This window comes from Psittacula echo, assembly GCF_963264785.1.
Source record: "Psittacula echo genome assembly, chromosome: 10".
Taxonomy (NCBI): Eukaryota; Metazoa; Chordata; class Aves; order Psittaciformes; family Psittacidae; genus Psittacula; species Psittacula echo.
This window is the reverse complement of record NC_137741.1, coordinates 3,403,967-3,424,422: the sequence shown is the minus strand read 5'-3', so window position 1 is coordinate 3,424,422 and position 20,456 is coordinate 3,403,967. Positions and strand designations below refer to the sequence as shown.

The 20,456-nt window shown below is 45.7% G+C and overlaps 1 protein-coding gene across 1 annotated transcript in view; it reads left to right on the top strand.

Annotated features, from left to right (window-relative positions):
- PSTPIP1 (proline-serine-threonine phosphatase interacting protein 1) overlaps window positions 1–20,456 on the top strand; it is a gene marked incomplete at its 5' end in the record, with an annotated part of 47,034 nt that overhangs the window by 12,299 nt on the left and 14,279 nt on the right. The window contains 6 exons of the mRNA XM_080626367.1: window positions 1,386–1,486; window positions 4,917–4,991; window positions 15,498–15,532; window positions 16,597–16,703; window positions 18,507–18,569; window positions 19,541–19,639. Of these exons, the coding sequence (XP_080482493.1) occupies window positions 1,386–1,486; window positions 4,917–4,991; window positions 15,498–15,532; window positions 16,597–16,703; window positions 18,507–18,569; window positions 19,541–19,639 (480 nt within the window). The remainder of the gene's footprint in view (window positions 1–1,385; window positions 1,487–4,916; window positions 4,992–15,497; window positions 15,533–16,596; window positions 16,704–18,506; window positions 18,570–19,540; window positions 19,640–20,456) is intronic.

Below are 20,456 nucleotides of genomic sequence, written 5' to 3'. Positions count from 1 at the left end.
GTACATAAACTGCCTGAGTGAAGGAACATACTCATTCTCTTTATGGTTACACAGTCCATGATTTTGCCATAATGCTCTAACATAAAGCCCAGATAACATTCCCCACTACATTTTCAGTAACATCATCACTATGTACTGGTTAACTGGGGCTCTCAAAGTAAAAATGGCTTGTCCTAACCCTGTTGTGAGTCAGTGGGAGGACCAGGAGCACAACACAGAAATCCTCTTCCAGTGCCATGTTCGGAGGATGTTGCAACTTTACTCCCTTCCCTTTCTGTGCTCCCACTATTGCCTCAGCAGCACTGGCTGTGCTGCAGCTCTGATTTACCATTGCTGCAGTGCAATCTGGAAGTTGGGAAAATGACAAAAGAAGTACAAAACTAATTGTTTTTCTTCTCATTACTCGGATGTTTTTGTCTGAGATGCACTGGGGTGTGCTTTGATAGATCACATGGACAGGGACAAGCCTGATGCATGGACTAGTGTGATGGGGAGGGACTGCAGGCCTAGAGCACAGCAGAGGAACGGGGCCCTGGGAAAAGATAAGAGCCCTGGCTCTGGGGCAGCAAACACCTCCCAGCTCCGTAACCTTGCCTGTCTGGTGTGGCTGGCTGGAAACCATGGATCACCTTGGCTGGCTCCAGTTGCCATGTGGGGTCACAGATCAGGACAGGCTGCAAAAGGACCCAAAAGCACAAGCAAATCCCATGTATTACACAGGAGATGGGGTGGTAAATGCCAAAGCAAGGGAAGCAGCACTTATGGGCAAGCATCTCAGAAATACACACTTCCAATCTCCTGCAGATCCCACATCCACATTCCTAAGCTCTCCACATGCCTACTTTCTCGCATCCTCCCATTAAAAACCCCACCAGTAACAGGGTGGCTGTGCCACTGCCCTGTGATCAGTGTTCATCCTTCTCTTCTCCACTTGCACCTCCACAGCAGGTCACTGTCCTACTGAGAGTCCTGTGCCACTGAGCTGACTCTGACCATTCGTTGTAGAAAACATATGATAAGAGGAGCTGTTGTCCTTAAGAGCTGCTAATACATCTCTGCTCTGCAAAGAACCCACACCCAAAGCTAAACATGACTTCCCCAAGAAGACAGCAAGTGCTGCTTTCCACACAGCAAAATGTGCAATCCACTTCACTTTTTCAGTATTAAAAACCAAACTTGGTTTAATAAAAACTTTTACAGATTTTCACTTTGGAGGAACCTCATCCCTATCTGAGCCCTTAGCCCTGTCCCAGTGACCATTGCTCTGGGCAAATCTAAATCCATTGGGATTTCCCAGTTTGCTCCATATGACTGACAGTAGGTGTCTGGTAAATCTGCAAACTTAGTGCACAAATCAGCTCAACTCTTTATCTTTCTGTCTTTAGTGCAAGGAGTTCACCCTCCACACTGGCTACGAGGCGCTTGTACAGCGGCTGTTGGATGGGAGGAAGATGTGCAAAGATGTGGAGGATTTGCTCAAGCAGAGGTAAGAGAATCAGAGTGAAAGAAGTCTGAACAGCCTCTGTTTTCTGTCCTATTTGGCATCTGGAAAGGAATAGCAGGCTGGCTCTGAACTTGGTAATGATACCAGTTTACATAGGAAAAGCTGAGTGATTTGAGGCCAAACCTTGTGATGTAGACAGCAAACAGGAATCCCAGAGACTCAAGAAGGTTGAAAAAGCAAGAAACTCAGAGCTCCTTCAAGACCAGGTCTTATCAGTCCAGAATCACACAGTAGCACACACGTCCCCAGGCAGCACTGCTGAGTTTCCCCTTTTGCAGGGAGCAAACCACTTGCACATTTTTCTTTCTCTATGAACTCACTGTTGCCACAGGCACTGTTTCAGTTTTCTGGAGCTACCAACAACAGCCCGTTTTTCAAATACAAACCTATAGAAGATGCTAACAGAAGCCTTTCCCCAGACAACCTCCATCGTTCACCAACACTACCAGACTTTGAATAACAACCTTGTACTTTATGTCCATCCTTTACATGCTGCTTGGGTGCCTCTCAACAGCTGCTGTAGGCTGCTGACACTTTTGTGGGTGAGAAAATACATATTACACAGCTGCTCTGACTCCTTTGCCATTCAGTTTTGTACTTCTCACTTGGAAAAATAAACCTGAAATGTATTTCTGGTTTAAGTGGCTGGGTTTTAACAGTTCCAGCATGTAGCACGGGGCACATACATGCTCATGCGTGACCTGGAGGAAGACCACACCATACGGATTATGTAGTCAGCAGGTAGTCCTAGAGCAGTCCATTTCAGAACTGTCTCCTTCCAGCTATTGCTCAGGCTTCCTCAGTCACAGCCTGCTTTCTCTTCCCAGGCTGTCCCCATCTGGTTGTAGGCTGGTTTTCTGAAGGCTACTTTTCAAACACAGGGACTTTCGAGGGGATGTGACTGTCAAACTGAAAGTTGACCATTTCACAGGGTGTGAAGAGCCTCCCATCAAAATCTGAACCTATTTGAATTGCTTTTCTTGACCACCAGTGGAAACCTATTTTGTGTCACAAGTCCTGAAGACACATCTGTCCGATGGTAGCTTAGCTTCAACTGTTTAAAACAGCTCCTTTGTGACTCATAACTTACTGAGATCAGAACTCACTGCAGGCTTCAGGAAGGCTCTGCATGGCAGCATACATCTGATGCCACATACGCCCATACTTTTTAACACAGCACTCTAGAGGTTTCTGCAAGTTACAGGATAAGGTTCTTCCTGGCTTGTGGTGGAGGCACAAAAGACTTCCCACAAAGAAAAATAAATGTACGGTCATCTTGCAGATCTGAAAGCCACAAGAACGAATGTTTCCATGAACTTTTGCACACCCACAAAACATTTCAGTGAGTGTGCAAATGTGTATGTGCATGCTGGGAGAGGAGGAAAAGGAGAAGAGATAGTGGGCACTGACTTGCAGAAAGGTGTCACCTCCAATTTATCCCTGCAGGATGCTTGCTTCAGCTTGTTCTCATGTCATTCATGGGACAGGGAAACCTAGAAGCTGTGTGCAAGAGTACTGGAATTAGGAAAGGCAGCACCAAGATGTGAAGTGATGGTGCCAGCCCCCTGCCAACCTCCTCTGATCCTGGGCTAGTCTAGTCCCATGCCTGAGGTTTCAGGAAGATGTGATCCAAGGGTTTTGCAGGAGCTGGGACTGGCTTAAGAGCTGGCCAGGCTTTTTCCCTGTGATATACCAAGCAAGCCTATGTGTATCAAGCAAGCCAAGTGGGACTGTAGCACTGGAGTTATTCTAATTGCTGTACATCCGCTGGCACTAAGTGGCTCTGCCACACTACTGGCTCTGCCACTTGTGTTTCTTGTTATCAAAATCAGAAGAAAATTAACCTATTTTACTTCTGCAGCATTGTGTCTCTGGGGTATATTTCCATTTCAATGAAATTTCATCCATCTAATGTGAAAATAAAGAGGTACTTCAGTGTGGCCTGTCAATATACTTTGCACCCTGTTCTTCTAGGAGGAATCCCAAAGCAGTGACATAGGAATAACCCACTAAAACTCAGCCATTTCTAGTACAGGATGACAGCAATTAACTAACTGCACATGCAGTGTTGGATGCATGGGAGCCATAGACAGAGGCCAAGAGCAGCCTCTGCTCCAGGTTACAGTGACCATAGGCTGCTGTATGACCAACACTGCTACTCCGCCAGCCTGACAGATACCTGGGCCTGGGGGAAGTCCCCAGGATGAGCCTGCCACAGGTCAGGAAGATGGTTACAACCATGGAAGATGGTTGCAAACCAGTGAAATTGCACCAGAGCCACCAGTAGAGCTGCCTACAATACAAGGTGCTCCCAGCCATCAGGCGCAGAGGAGCAGTCGAATGCATGGTCGCGTGTTCTCAAAGAGATGTGTCCTACAGCTGCCATGTTGAACACTGCAAAACCTGCCCCCAAAACACTGGAAATCAGCAAATAGTGATAATAAAGCACAGCATGGCCGAGCAGGAGGAAGGGTGGAAGAACAAGCCAGTGGGGTTGCATGGCCTCGCACTCACATCGAAATGCCTTCTCTGAACAAAGAGCGTGTTTCTCTAAGATGCCAAGTTTCAGGCTCAAAACTGTTTGAAATGCTTTGAAACCACTTTTGAGAAGTGGAATTACGCTAAACACCCCCCTCCCCCCTCAAATCCTAGCACCAGGCTCTCTGTTCATTATCCATTCAATAGATTTTAGCAGCTACTCAAAGACTGAAAACTTAGTGCCACCCTGGTCTTGCACCCAGGAGAAAAGCAATAACAGAGAAGAGAAATTTCTTCCAGAGCTGGGGCAGTGGGAAACAGCAAAGAAATACTTGTATTTCTTTATTACCCATAGAAACAGAACCACTTCCCTGAGTCACCAGTTCCGGTTCCCCATTAGGTGAGACCGCATCATATTGTGCCCTCCACAAAACTATCACAGACTCACCTTCCCCCTCTGCCTCCACCGCAGCTCTTTCAAGCTGCACCTCATGTTTCTACTGCTACTCCCTGCTCTCACTTATTCACAACCTCTCAAATGTGTCCTTCAGAAGCTACTCTTCCCTCCCCTCCCAGCCTTCTTTTTGATGGGTCAAGTCAGCTCTCTTCTTTTTGGCTTCTGTTGCAAAACAGCATCTTCACTACACTTCAGTACCCCTTCTTCTAATGGAATCCAACGTTTTGGGGACAGAGTTGTCCATAGCACTCCACAGTAACCAATGCCATGGAGATGGGCTTCCTTTTCCCTCATTTCTTCTAGAAATAGCTCACTCCAGATATTTGAGAGGTAAATAATAGCACGAGAATTGAGGAGATAGAGAAAGTAAAGAAACTGTATTTCTCACATTCTGTACCTCAGATGCAATTACAAGGTTTATGTGAATGTGACCCTGGTACCATTAGGAGAAACTGAGTGAAGTTTTTCTCTTAACAGAGCACAAGCAGAAGAGAGATATGGAAAAGAGCTGATCCAAATCGCCCGAAAAGCAGGAGGACAAACGGAAATCAAGTAAGGAATTCTGTCCTTATTAGTGCACACAAAAGCATTTTGGAAACAATATCAGACTCCTGTGTTTTGCCTATGAATGGGGCCATAAGCTGTGAGCAGCATACAGGAAGAAAGGGGGAAACACCACAGTCCTTTCAAAGCAGGATTCACAAAGTCTCTCTTTGGGAATTCCCAGTAGGTCTTCACTGGGAATTTTTTTCATTTCAGGATTCCTAAAAATGCTTCCAAAACCAAACTAAGCAATGTGGGAAAAAGGGAAGGGAAAAGGTTGTGGAGTGTTTAGGATGCTGGCTTGGCAATTCTGGGAAGCTGGTGGACACAAACAAACTGTGACAGAACAAATGCAAAGTGTAAAGACACCAAAAATCAGTTTTCTGCAGCAGGAAAAAGGCTCAGTTTAGGAACACAAACTTTAAACCTCTTTGAAGGGACTTAATTTGAAACAAATCAATGAACTACTGAAATACACTAAAATGACATAGATTTTTCTCTGTCTTCTACCACTACTATCTGAGATCACATATAAATTGTGTTGTGAGGGGAAGATATATGTTGGCATGGAATTTAACTTAATAAACACTGCTGATAAACTGCTGCTATTATTGATGGTAGCAGCAATAATGAGACATTCCGTCATTATTGCAACAAGTAATAATACAGTAATAAGGTGGCAGAGGATGAAGATTTGGGGTCACAGAAGACAAGTCTGAAAGAGAAGACCTCAATCAAACACGGAACAGCTCTATTGATCCCTGGGGCCCGCTACCCTCATCCATCCCGTATCTCATTTCTTAACTGCAGTCTCCTTTTCATGTTAATTCACCACTCTCAGTGTGAGGGTGGTTTCCTGCTCAGAGCTTATGGGAAAGCTTGACCTCAAACCCCTGCACCACCATGGCATGGAAATGCAAGGCAATCCCCATAGCACTTGCTATCCATTTGGTGGTGGCACACCCAGGCTAACAGGGAAACTTGTGCAGAGAGCACTGAGGATGACTCCAGAGAACATGCAAGCCTTTCCTCCCCCAGTGCCCCCTGCCTCTCCCTTGCTTCTGAGTGATGCAGTAAGGTGTAGCAAGGCTCCTTGCAAAGGCTGCTGGAGATGGCTTCTACCATCTCCTGGTGTCTCAATTCACTGACCTGATCGGAGGAAAGGAAGGAGAAGAAAAATCATTTTGAAGTTAAAATAGCACATGAATGATGCACAGCTTCTTCCCAAAGTAAAAGCAAAGATTTCCAGGATTAACCAAAGATTAGTAACCTAGATTTCTTTACTGGCAACACAAGGCAGGCAGAGCAAACGTGTGCAGAAACAGCCAGCTCTGGGTGCCCTTCAGTGACTTAGTGGGTAATTCATGGTTCTGACTCTTCCTAAGAGATTATAAGAGCTTGATTCAGAGGCAGAGCCAAGCCCCAGAGTTGGGACATGGATCCAAGTTCCCCGTCAAGTTGTGGGAAGTTTGGACTCAGGTCCAGCTCTACTTTGATCCAGCAATTTTATAGCTTGACGTAGAGAAAGAAGGCTGAATATCGCAACAGAACATGCTTCAGAGCTGGTAGTGACCAGCTTCGTGCTGATGTTTTTATCAGAGCAAATGTCTCTCTGTCTCTGTGCCGAAGCAGAGAGGGGACACTTTGCTTTCTGCCATCCAGCATTCTCTGGGTGTTTAAGGGATTACACAGATGGGCAGTGAAGGGCACTTTAAAATCAGAGAAAACTGGGGTCTATCCAAAGGCTGGAACAACTCACAAAGGGAAGTATTTGGGTTTAATGCCTTAAGATTTGTGATATCTTGTGAAGCTTGTGTTTGTTTGTGTGGCACTGATTGCTGGCAGCAGCTCTGCTCCCAAACACAGTCCTTCAGGGAGACCAGTGGGAGGGAACCTCTGCAATACCTATAACAAGAAAAGCTTGAAAGAACTATGCTACAAATATCCCCGTGCATTATTCCAAGTGCTTCCTCTTTAAAGGACTCCCTATTGGCACACTGAGTCCTAATAGTATTATAAGTGACTGACAGGCTGAACAGGACTGTACACATCTTGAAATGCAGCTTTTGGGAGCAAATAAAGTCTAGTGAAGGTGTGTGCATGTGTTTATACCTAAAACTTGCACTGGACAATTGCATTTGACATTTGGCAACGGTTTTAGCAGGACATTTCACAGCGCTTCCTGAGCCATGCTCTGTATTGCAGAAGGCAGGAATTACTGACTCCATGCTCTGTATTGCAGAGGAGCAGGAATTACTGACTCCATGCTCTGTATTGCAGAGGAGCAGGAATTACTGACTCCATGCTCTGTATTGCAGAGGAGCAGGAATTACTGATTTTAGATCACTCATTTTCTTGCTAGTGCAAAATTATTATCCTGTAGTCTTAATTTCAGTCATCTTTTAAACATTTCAGATACTAAGGCTTTCTGTCACTTCTCCTGGGAAATCATTTCACACCCCAGTAGTTCTCAATAGCAGGAAGGTCCCCAATACCCTTTCAAAAACTCAATAAAAAGAACATAGAAAATCCATCCACAACCACCACCTAAAAACTTCCAGTATCAGAAAATACCCAGAAGACCTTAAGAGAAACAACTGCAAGGCCGATTAATTCCATTTAGCACAACTTCTGAAATGAATGAATTGGCTGCAGAAACCTCCTATCCCTCCACCAGCGGTGGAGCATCCAAGTGATGCTCTGTAGCAGCTATGGAAGGCAGAGCAGGAGAGAGGTGGCGGGAAGCTGGACTGAGCAGCAGTCTCTATGCAGGGGCCTTCTGGGAAACCCATCTCCCCCCTCAGCCAACACCAGATCTGCCCAACTGGATGTGGTGGCACTGCTCCATGTCATGGAGAGCCCATTCATGTGCTCATGTCCTCCCAATACCAGTGTGAACAGCTCTTTCCAACTCCAGAAACACAATCCCTGATGGCTGCCCAGTTCTTCCCATCTCAAACATTTGGAAACTGAAATATGTAGAGAAAAAAAGATTCCCTTCTACCCCAGTGAATCAAAGAGAAGATTTCCTTCTCCCCCAGGCTTTTGCTTCAGCTGGAGCAAACTGCTGAACTCAGCTAAAGGTATAAATAGATCCAACTGCCCATTATGATTCACTGAAAGACACAGACGAAGAAATATGCTGCTGCCTCACAGCAGGATAGTAGAGAAGGCTTGCTGAAACGTAACAGCAACTGTGGGACCACTCTCCATTGCTTTGAGGAAAATGTAGGTGACAGCAGCCATCAGGTTTCCATCCTATATGCTGTCTAGTGCTTGTTCCCTCAGCATCCTTACAGCTCCTCTGCTGGAGATCTGACCTCTGGGGGTGCTTGTACTTGGCAGAGACAAGCCAAGACTGTTCTAGGACACTTCACTACTGAGTATCAGCAGTGATATAACATCATGACCTGGGAAAAGAGGGCAGTGTTGTGTCTCCATCTGCAGACTCCTCAGCACCAGAAATACAAGGAATCACTTTGACCTGAGAGCTAGCAGGGGACGAGTTTTTAGCACTGCTACGGGAGGTGCAGCTGACTTCAGCGAGATCCTCACTGCTCCTTTTTAAACCAGTATTGGAAATGGCCATGGTGAGCCTTAGGGTGTAGAAAACCTTTATCTTTTATTTAAAAAGAAAAAATGAAACAACAGAAAAGCAAGGAGAGGGTTTCTGAAAGAAGCTGGTGCTGGTTACCATGGGCATAGCAAACAAACACTCCAGCTTCCAGCCCAAGAAACAGAAGTTCCCTTTAAGTGCTGCCTAACAGCCACAGGGCACAATCGTTCAATAGTCCAGACTGATTCAAGCAAATTCGGGCTGCTTGCCCTTGCCTTGAGCACTGCAGCTGCTAGAAACTACTTCCTATAGGGAAGGGAGAGAGATCCTCTTCCCAAGCCATGACACAGATCTCCCTGAGCAGTGCTATAGGTCTTGGCAAGTTCATTCTAGTGTACAGAAGGATGCACACAACTTGAATCTAAATGCAAGACTGCAAGAGGGTCACAGAGGCTCAGACCAAAAGCCCTTCAGCTTAATATGCTTTCCCAAAAACTAGGTCTCAGGAGAGGAGTGGAATAACAGGGCAAGCATATGAGGTCCTATCTCCTAAATAAACTGAAGGGGGCTACAAGGATGCTGGAGAGGGACCCTTCATCAGGGGCTTCATAGGACAAGGAGTGATGAGTTCAAACTTAAAGAGGGGAAGTTCAGGTCAGATATAAGGAAGAAGCTCTTCCCTCTGAGGGTGCTGAGGCGCTGGCACAGGGTGCCCAGAGAAACTGTGGCTGCCCCATCCCTGGCAGTGTTCAAGGCCAGGTTGGATGAGGCTTGGATCAACCTGCTCTAATACAAGGCATCCCTGCCTGTGGCAGGGGGTTGGAACTGGATGATCTTAAGGTCCTTTCCAACCCAAAGCATTCTGTGATTCTATGATTCTAAGTTCAAACTGCAGTGCTGGTTTGCACTCTCCATATTCTGTGCTGCTCACATGGGAGAGGATGCACAGAAACTTGGTATTTGAGATCAAGTTTGCAAGTGTTTGCTGGTAGTGCACACAGTAGTGATGTCTCCACACACTATAGATGATTCTCAGCACACCTCATGCCTTTAAGAGGAAACACCTTTCCGGCTGCAAGGTGACTGGGAATTTCCATGCAGTAGCTTTGGGCACCTCTTCAGCAGCACAACATGAAAACAGAGCCCAGTTTTCAGATACATCCCCAGCTTCAGTTGAAATAGAGCCTCTGGGAACTCTGTTCTTTCATACAATAACTGATGTAAACAGTCACTGGTTAAATTCTGCCTATTCTGACAACAGCTATTTCTGTCATTTGCTCTGCCTGTCTCTTCTCATGTATATGATTTCCTACTGTTTTCCTTCCCTCTTTTCCACTGCCATCTCCTTCAGACCTTGGGATAGGGCTGTTCCATTAAGCCTATGTCTACTCTGCCCTTCTCTGCAATGCCTGAAATAGAATATTTCAGTGAGCGTGAGGTGAGGGCATCTGTAACAAAATGCCAATTGCTGCTTCCTGTGTATAAATATAGGGCAACTGTCACTTAACATACAGAACTCTCTGTATTATTCACACAAAGCAGGCATTTGTGAACTGAAGCTAAAAGGCATTTGGGAAGGTCACATCCTTCCATAATTAGTTATTCTCCACTCAAATGTTCTGAACCCACACAGAGCATATAAACTTGTGCTTTGAACTTTCAGGACTATGGAAAATGGACCCAAACACATAGTTTGAAAGAGCTAAGGCCCTGCTCAGTTCTTGTTATGTCCAGCCTAGGTAAGCTCTCTAGTGATGGGGACAGGCACTTTTGAGCAGTGCTGCTCTCTTTCCAAGAGACGTGAGGAAGTTTATTTTTATGTTAAAGGCCCAAAAGATGTTTGGATGGTTTTATCCTTTGATTTGAATAGCAGAGGTCATTCTGGAGTCACAAGGGGTCTTGTAGTCTTTGGGCACAGATCCATAGGGAAGAGAAGGTACATGGAAATCTCATCCTGTTTACCCCTTTGCCCCAGCAAAGTCTGGGGCGATGCATCCATGCTCCCAGTAACCCACCCTGGGAGTGATGATACATCCCCCATTCAGTCTGGGGCTGTTTCCTTCTGACCCTTATCTGAAAATACCTAAGCACCAGGAGCAAAACACGGTGCAGACACACTGCAGCACTACAGCAGCCCTCCACATTGGTTGCTGCTTTCATGACTGCTCATGCTGGCCAGTGCCTTGCTAGCATAAACTTACAGACAGTCAGAAACTCGGATGCCCTGCTCAGAGAAGGGGTGCTCCTCATGCCTTTTGTGCACTACAGGTGGCTTCAACATGACATCATAGCTGGGACCTGTGCAGAAATCTTTCGAGTTGCACCACTGAGCAGTTTTGCCTTTCTGTTTATAGCTCCTCTGAGAGCCAGAAGAAAACACCCTGGCTAAATTAAGTCTTTGATGTTTTCACCACATCCCTGCTAAACAATGTTAGATGCAATTCTTCTATGAAGCACTCTGCTGTGTGTCTGGTAGTGACTCGGGTACCACCCTGTTCACAGAGGACACCACCTCCCCCTTCTTTTCCTTTTTGCAATGCAGACAGAATCCCAAGGGCAAATTATTTGAGACCAGATGCTTCTGACCTTGGGTCCCCACACTTTGCTGCTGTCACTGGGCTGTACACAAAGAAATGTTGCTTAAACTACACCAGGTCTTCCCTGTGTGGCAGGAAGAGAGATGCTAACCATGGCCTCAGAGGAGACTGGCACTGGGTTGGTTTCGTAACCACGTTATCAGGATATAAGTTACTGGAGACAGAGGGTGAAGAGGTCTGCTGGGAAGTGGTCTGTAGAGTTCATGTGGCAGAGAATTCTCTACATTTCAGAAAGAGTGTTTTTAACAATTACAATAAGAACAGAACATTGTAGATCACGTTGCTGTTCAAACTGAAACCTACCAGTTCAGGGAGGTGAGGTTATTTCAGGCTCCTCTTCACCAAGCAAAGATAGAAAGAAAATTAAAAAAGACCTGTGGTTTTCCGGTTAGAAGGGCCCGTTTTACCTTCCTGTAAAGGGAGTCTCTGAATTACTCAAACCAGTCTCTAAAGGCGAGTGTATATATAAAAATGCCCAAAACATCAAGGCTAAAGCTGAAAACAAAAAGGTGTGGTACAACCATGTACGTGGTGAGTGAGCCTGCCACTGAGTACCTGCACTGCCACCGAGACAGCTCTGTCATGAAACTCAGCTTTGGACGACTGGGAAGATACCAGGGCCTTCCTACAGTCCACTTCCTGGTGGTCCTCGTGTCACATAGGCCTGCTGTCCAGCAACAGCCCAGGTCTCTAGCAAAAACCAGGTCCAAAACCAGAGAGAAAGCAAACAGAGCAGCCAGGACAAGTCCACTTGGAAGTGCAGGCATCCCATGCTGTTCCGATTGAGTCTCCTGAACCAAGTACAACCTAATTCTGCACAGTGCATGAATAGAAAGGATTATGATCAGATGCACTGCTCCTCATACCTGGACTGTAAACAGTGGGCAAGTGCCAAACAAAGCACTCAAATACAGGAAGCATTTGCTGCCTGAGAAGCAGGGGACAGGTTCTGCTGGGAGAGAAATCAAGCCAAGCTCTCAAATGATGCATTGTGTAATGTTTATCCTGTCAGAGGAGAGCCACAGGGACTAGCAGTCAGTGCCCTGGAGACAGGGTTGCCTTTCCAGCTTTGGTGTGCTGGGTAAATCTGGGTAAGTTCATTTTGGAAAGCATTTTGCAATCTACAGAACAAGAATGCTGAACAATGGGTGAGCTTTGTTGTAATGAGCTTCCCCCCTTGGTTTCCCAGTTCCTCTAAAAGCTCTGCTATTGTCCTTCTCCTTCTCCAACCGAAAAAACAAGCACTGGGAACTGTAGCTTTTACAAGAGCAGCTCAATGCCGCTGCAGTGGAGTAGCAGGAGAGTACAGTACCAGAAGGCAGCAGCCAGGGTGGGTGCTCCCGAAGACGGTAAGAGTATTTTAGCCGCTAGATGGCAAAGATCACCCGGAGTTGCTGCAGAGCTCCTGTTGCACAAGTTCTATCTGTTGTTCCCTTTACTCCGGAGTCAGGGTCAATCGTGTTTGTGCCAGAAATTCACTGTGACAAATCCAATCTTTAGATGTCCAAGGGGGAGTCCTTGAACAAACACCACAGTAAATTTGTGTCCAACGCTGTTTTCAAGGAGGTATCTGCAGAGAGCTCCAGGTACGGAAGATAGAACTCTGAAAGTGTCCAGGAAGGTGAAACACCCTCACTTCTGTTACTTCAGAATAAAGCCCTTATTAATCCCGTTAGAAAGTCAGATCCACCCATGAGAAATGGATAACAGATATTGTACATACAACCCAGCACAGCCACAACTAAGTCCACTCGGATGTCAGCTACGTGAGTTGCTTCTATTAACCCCTCCAAAGCACTGGAATGCTGCATTTCACTGATCTAATCAGAACCCCTAGAAGCAATAAGGAGCTAATCTATAGTGCTGCTGCGGCAGCCCTAAATCCTAAGGGAATACCTGATGGATCCATGGATCAAAATTGGATTTATTTTTTCTCTCCCACACATCACTTGGCACAATGACACATTTGGTACTCCCTTGAGCCCCGTAAGGATGAGGGATCTGAGCCAATGATTATAGAAGGTTATTACAGAAATAAGGAAGGAAATGGCTGAAGTCTTTTTCAATCTACTTATGGACTGTGGCCTTGTCCCAGTCAGCAGCTAGCAAACTGGCTGGACAAATCTTCTGTGCAAGGAGCAAAAGGCCAGAGCTTTCTGGAAAGACCATTTGAGACCATGCAGGCAGCAAACTGGTCTCTCTCCAGGTCAGAGCCAGATGTGTTATTACACCAGAAGACACACTTGTCCTTACAGAGAGCCAGCAAAAAGGAGAAAAGCTTCATGTATGGCTTATGGATCATGAGCTGCTCTGGTAGCTCCGATGCCTGGAAAACAAAAAAGCAGGGAGTTGCTTTTGTCCTTGATATGTACTGAGTATCCACTATGGCAATTCTGCCAGTCTCTGTATAGCCTGAATCACCAGCAGCAAGTGGAAAAAAGCAGTCTTTGGGCACAAGAGATCAACACAGCATGCAAACAGTATGTGCAGTTTGCGGGTGTCCTCTACTTTTTAAATGGCAGCATTTACCCATTTCAGGCATGAAGCTGTTGGCATATTCTCCACCTCCTATTGGAAAATCCACTCTAAAAAAGCAATTTATTATTCCTTGAATATACATATTTTTTCAAAATAATCCATTAGAGCTTTTGGATGAGCAAAAGCTCTCTCTGCTGCATATTCAACCTGCCTTTAAATTGCAAGCTTTTAACCAGCTTAGCTTGTTTCCTTTGTGTGCTGAAAATTTTGTTTCCATCAATATTTCATATCAGGGTTTTGTTTCTTTTCCCCTCTAAAATGAGCCTTCAAAATGTTTAAGCATTATTAGGACAATACTGAAAAGTACTTGACCCAGCACATTTCCCATCTTGTCTCAGGAGATTCACCTCAACCAATCCAGTTGAAAGCTGAAAGAATCAAGCAGTTAGCTCAATACTCATCTTCTCTGCCTGAAAGTCTTTTCCTCATACATTTATATCAATGTGGATTTGGCAGTGGACTGCAAAGCAGTATCACTGAGGAGGGGTCCAGCCTTTCCCATCTCCTGTGCATTTTAGTTACGCCTGGCAAGGCAGCCCTGCTACTGGGAGAGCAAGCTTTGATTAGGAAACAGATGTCCAGCCTAAATTAACACAGGGCAATTAGGATCCTTCATGTGTCTCTTAAGACGCCTGAAATGGCCCAAGAGATACACAATTTCCCTACCCATCTGCAGCTGCACATGGCTGGGAAGTGATATGTATCCTCTTCTGAGCTCTCCTAGTAGCCAGGCTGCAGCCAGGAAGACTGCAGGGGCTTCATTAACAGGCTGTTCCCTGGGCGCCCGCCTGGCGTAGATCAGGGCTCCATGGAGACCCCAGACCTGTTTCCTTCAGGGAACACTCTGGGGCTTGAAGACACGCTTTCTAACCCAGAAAACCTCCAGCTCGCACCACAGCCCTGGCTTCTGTGTATAGAAATGCTCTGCCAGCCTGCAGGCTCGGAGCTAGAGGAGGTTAGGTTGAAAATGCTCTTACAGACTATGCTCTTTCCCACCACTTCTCTCTGGTATCTCTGATGCTTGCTTAAAATGGGCCCTGGACTGTGAAAAGACCAGGACATCAAGCAATCTGTTGTTGCCCTTTCATGCCCTTCTGCAGCTCTACATTGTAGGACCACATATTTATGTAGGTCCATCTGGACGAGCAGCATAACATCTCTTTTTGCTCATCTTCTGTACTTCACAGCCCAGCACCGAGGCCTGATTTCACGGCATGGTTTATTCATGCTGTGCTTCTGGGATGCCGCAAATCCCCGGGAGCAGCAGGGTTTCAAAGCTTCCCTAGGTTCTCCGCACCATTTGTGTGTGTTAAAGGAGAGCGAGCTGTGCCACACGGGGGTGCTCGGGAAGCACGGTACCGAGGATGCTGCAGAGAGGAGCTGCTCTAGCTTCAAGGGTCACCGAGGAGGAGAAATTTGCTGGTGTCGCATTCAACACAGAGGGTGGAGCTGGTTTCGCTCTGCCCTTCAGACTAGTGCTCCAAACCCCAGTTCCCCTTGACCGTCTTTATTTCATGCAGTCGACTCGTAACCATTGGCAAGGTGCAAGAACAGAGAGTTTGCCTGTTAACGTTCACAGCCACAAATAGAGTGGGATTCAAAAAGAGGGTGCACATGAGGAGTAGCACAATTCCTTGCTTCATGGAGCATTTTATTGCATTTCCTGATGGGAACAGATTGATGCTGTTGTGCTTGTTAGCGTGGTCAACTTTTATTACAAGACTATTAAGAGTTTTATCCCCTCTTCTGAGGGAAAGCTTTTTCTCTAGATTCACAGTCCTTAGAAGCCTGTACTAATAAAGTGCACTTGTTTCTGCTTCACAGCACACTGAAGGCAGCATTTGAGAGGCTCAAGCAACGTAAGTATTTACAGCTTCCTTTCTGACCTGGGTAAGACAGACACCCAATGTGCTCACCTCCTCGGGGGTCTTTCATCCTCTTTCCCCCTCCATTTCCAACTTTTCTATCCCGGTCTGCAGTGTGGAGAGTGGAGGGAAAGCACTCACTGGAAATCCTCCAAGGCCGGGGACTCAATCCACTCTCTGGTGGCAAAGAAAATGGCTTGTTCCTCAAATTACTTTTGTCTGGATGAGGTCACAAGATACCAGCTCTGTTCCCCCTGCTGAAGCCCCCAGCCTCAAACCAGCACGTTCTCTAAACGTACCCAAGGCTGAACAAAACCCTTTCACACACAGAAAATGCAGCACCATCACAGCGACCGGGCTACTGGCACCTGCTGCTTAGATAAAAACACCCTTTGAAAGGCAGCTGGTGAATGAAGGTATTTTTAGAGCCTGGGTGGGGGAGCTCAATACTGCTGGAAATGTGGGGTTCCATTTCAGAGGCACCAATGCTGACAAATGGAGAGGAGTTACCGGCCACTTCAAACAGCATCAGCCAGGTGCTCTGACATTCAATCAATCCCTGCCAACCCTGTGGAATTCTCAGCTTGCAACCTTGTCTAATGACACTTGGACAAGGCTGGGTGCAACTGGAAGCAGAGGCAATGACAATCCAGCAGTGCGGTAGAAGGAAGGCAGACGCAAGGGGGTGGTGGTACAGGCCACCAGCTCCTTCCCTCCCTCTGCCCCACAACGTCTGTCTTCCAGCCCCAAAAGGTGCCTGGGGTAAACAGGGCTCTGCACTGGCCAAGGCTGCTCTGAGTGTGTGTTCCTCCTCTGCAACAAGGAGTGTTGCCCATGCATTGTGCAGCCCTGAGAGGACCTGCAGTAAGCCTTATTGAGACTGTGGGAGCCCTGGGCAATGTCAGTGCATGCAGAAACATAGGGAAGCCTTTTGTTATGGCTGCTTCGTACATTAACAAGTCATGCAGTAGCCACATCCCAGAAACATCTCCTGAAAAACATGGCGTCAGATTTCAAAACCTGTCCACTGACTGTATGTGAATTCTGATTTGCTTTAGAAACTGAAAGTGTTGGAAACTCTCATCTCCAGCTAGCAGTAATGCTGAAGGATGAACTGAAAGGAATAGAGGAGTTCCGAGAAAGACAGAAGGAACAAAGGAAAAAGGTGAGGAACTAGAGAAATGTTGAAATAGATTGGGTCAATAGTCCATGCTGATGGCCTGTCTCCAGCCAGGGGCTGTGAATACTGCCCAAGAGGATGAAACGTGTCCAGTGTGCCCTGCTCACTCCATACACCAGCCTGTGGCAGAAAATCTCTTTCTGTTCCCAGTTGGAAATAAAGCAGTGCTCTGAACTCAGGAGACAGAGGCTTTACTCACTTTTACTCTCTTGGGTGCAACTGCAGATACTATTATTATTCCTGCAAGACCGTAATTCCTCCTTTGCTCTTTTTAATACCCTTGCTAATTGGGTTTCTTTGGTATGATCCTGCATCATCTCTAACACGCACTATGATGAAGGGGTAATGCAAACATTTAGAAACATAAAAGCAAATTACTATCATGCTGAATGCAACACCAATATATGCTCTATTACAAATATGTGGAATAAACAGCATCTAGTTGATGTTGTATAACAAAAATTTCAGTACCTTTAAGGCCATTTCATTCCTTATGACCGTATCCAGCTCTAAGTCCCTTGAAAGAGTAGCTCCCAATAGAGACAACAGTGATCACGTAACACCTTCTCTGGTTCCATGGGATTGAAGACAAAGATGGGACAGTCACTTAACATTGAAAGCACTGATGGAGGAGTAAAATGTTCAGTTCTGTGCTAATTCTAAACAAATGAAAATGCACATGACCAATATCCAACGGCATAAAAGTCTTGTGTAAAAACCCTGACACACAGGAACTTGGAATAGCAAGGGGCTCCAAATATTAAAGCGTGTAAAACCAGCGCTGCTACTGAGATTTGAGGTCCACTGTGATCTGATGAAGCAAATAAAGCATGCAAAGACAGACAGCAAACACCTAGCTCATCACCATTTGTATCCCCACCACTTTGCCATAGGATTTCCAAAGACAGAGGTTCTCTCTCCTATTGAAAACATTAACAACTGGAAACAGAGAGACCTGGAAAAAAATGCTTTGGAATCTTAGGCAAGCTTTTTGCTTCGTCCAGCATGTGGCTGTGGGGGAGTCAACATTAGATAGGATAGTCAGCATTCTTGGTAAGCTCCCAAAATCCTGTGATTTGTGTTTCACTGGAACTGCTCTCAGGACTGTGCTATTTGGCCCAACGAAGCAAGCCTCTGGGTAGCCCCAGAGAGTTTTGCTTGAGCAGAATATAAAGGACCAAAAGTCCCACTGAGGAAACACATACCCTGCCAAGTACAAGCATATCTCACTGCCACATAAGGCTGGGCATATCACAACTAAAGCCATAAAGGAGAATTCAGTGCTGTTCTTTGGGGACAACTGACCAGATGACGGTATGGAAATCAAACTGCATTGAGCATAACTTTGCCAGAAGCATTGGAATGCAAATTACACAGGGATTGTTTGTGTTTAAAATGAATAAGCACCCTTGCTCTTGTGGGTGAGACAGTGGTTTGGTCTGCAAAGATGTGGGATCAAGCTCTTGCGACAGCAAAGGAACTCTGCTGGAAAAGCTGATGGGCACTGTGACTGGGTGTTACACTGTTTAATCTCCTTAAGAAAATAAAAGGGGGGGGGGAGACAGAGAAAATTGAGATCTCCATCCTCTCTGCTATTAATGGCAATCACTGAAGCAGAATTATCTTGGATTATTGTTTTTACCTGTCACTCTGATGCTCTCAGTATCACTTAGAAACTGTCCTGAGTAAAAGCAGGGCGAAGTCATTTTCCTCATCCTGCCACTAGAAGAGGCGGGGGGGGGGGGAAGTCTGAGGCAAGAAATGCTAAATTCTATGTGTTTCTTACAGTACGAGTCTGCAATGGAGCGCATGCAAAAGAGCAAATTGTCCCATTATAAGAAAACAATGGAGGTAAGCAAGGAGGTTTTGTGCAGGTTTCTCAATGCAAACAGGCCCTGGTTTGAGGCAGGGTGAATTCTGTATCACATGTACCTATAATTAAAGAAAGGTCAAGAGTGTGTGAGTGTGCAAGAGCATGTGAGAGAGAGGCTGTGATTCCTGCTCCAAGGAGAAAGCTGATCTCTGCTGTACTCACTGAAGAGTCTCCAAAGTAAGTATTCAGAAAGTCAACTGGAATGAGCAACACCCCAGGTCATACAGGATTTCATTCTTCCTAGGCAAGGATACTTACAGAAGTGCATGGAATTTTTCAGTCTGTGTAAATACAATTTTAAAACCAGTGAGGGAGTCTTGTAAACAGGAGGAAACCTCTCCAACTGGAACTGCAGGCAGCTGGGTTTGGTTTCCAATGGGCAATTGCCTCTAAAGAAAAGTAGTTGCAGATCTGCCAGTGCTACAGCTGGAACTGTACTAAAAATTTTAATTTAAACAGTTTGAGATTCTAAGTGAATCTCTAAGACGCATATGTCTTCTTGTGTAAAGAAGGATTTCTTTTGTTTCCAAGATTATGGGGTGGTGGCTCGGTCTCATAGCTTGGAGCAATGGGCAAGGCAACACACTGACCAGCACCTGATGCTCCAAATCACACTACAGTAATGACAGTCCATCCCCACTGGCACCATGGGAATGTGTGCTCCTAAGTTTGTCTCTGCACTGTAGCTCGGACAGATGCCTGATGGTGCTAGAGCTGCCTGTGTGTTCGTGAGCACCCCTGCAGGGAGCTGGCTGCAACTCTGTAAATCAAACAACCCAGGGCTGCAGGAAAAGGACCCAATTCCTAGCCCAGTTCTTCAGTTCTATTTTTCTGTTGCTCCAACTTTGGCACTGATTTTCCCCTCAGACTGCAAACCAGAAAATGCCTAGAATATCATTGGAGACAGTCCCTAACCCAGACCCTCACATTCGGTTTCATTTCCATACAGTCAAAGAAGACCTATGAACAGAAGTGTAAGGAGGCGGATGAGGCCGAGCAGTCCTTTGAACGGACAAGTGCTTCAGGCAACCAGAAGCAAACAGAAAAGGTACTTTACAGGACAGTGCTATTTGGGGTTTATCTTTTCAAGGTACAACAGAATCCTATTGAACAACCCATTCTGTGGGCTGCCAGGGACTTCATTCCCTTCTCATTAGCCCTTTGAATCAAAATGAAAACAAAGCCCCTTCCCAAGGAGGTCTTCCTTCACAAGCTTTGGTAACCCCAACCTTGTTCTGCAATAGGCCATGGGTTTTCAAAAGGGCTGGGGAGGAATTAAGTTATCCAATTAATTTATCCCAGACTATAATCCAGTTGCTCTATGGATCCCGAAGGGAAACTGAAGGAGATTTTTCTTGGAAATTCTAATAAAGAAGGAACAAGTCAGAAGGGTGTCATGCGGTAGGATTTGCCTTTTAGCTGCTTACATTTAGTAGGCAGAGGATCTTACATTAAAATGCATATTTTTCCTCAACATTTTTCTCCTTATGGTTAGTTTAATTTCGATGAAATTTACAAACTCAAAAATAAATCACTGGAAATTAAGGCACTGCAGTCCTTCATTGCATCGTCTTGATACTTGTAGCTGACAATTCACTAACTTTTAATGGGAACATTTTACAGCGGAACAGATGGAGAAAACAAAATAAATGAACTCCCTTTGGCTCAATAAAAATCAGTGCAGTGTAAGCAAAAAGGATCAAAAATCATCTCAAGGAGCAGGGGGATGGAGGCTCTAAAAACAGCATCACAACTTCGCATTTTATTTCCAGCATTTGCTAATCTTTGATGAACAAAACCCTCCAGCTTAGCTGCGGAGAGGGGATGAAATCCTGGCCCTACTGAAATGACACCAGAACACTTAG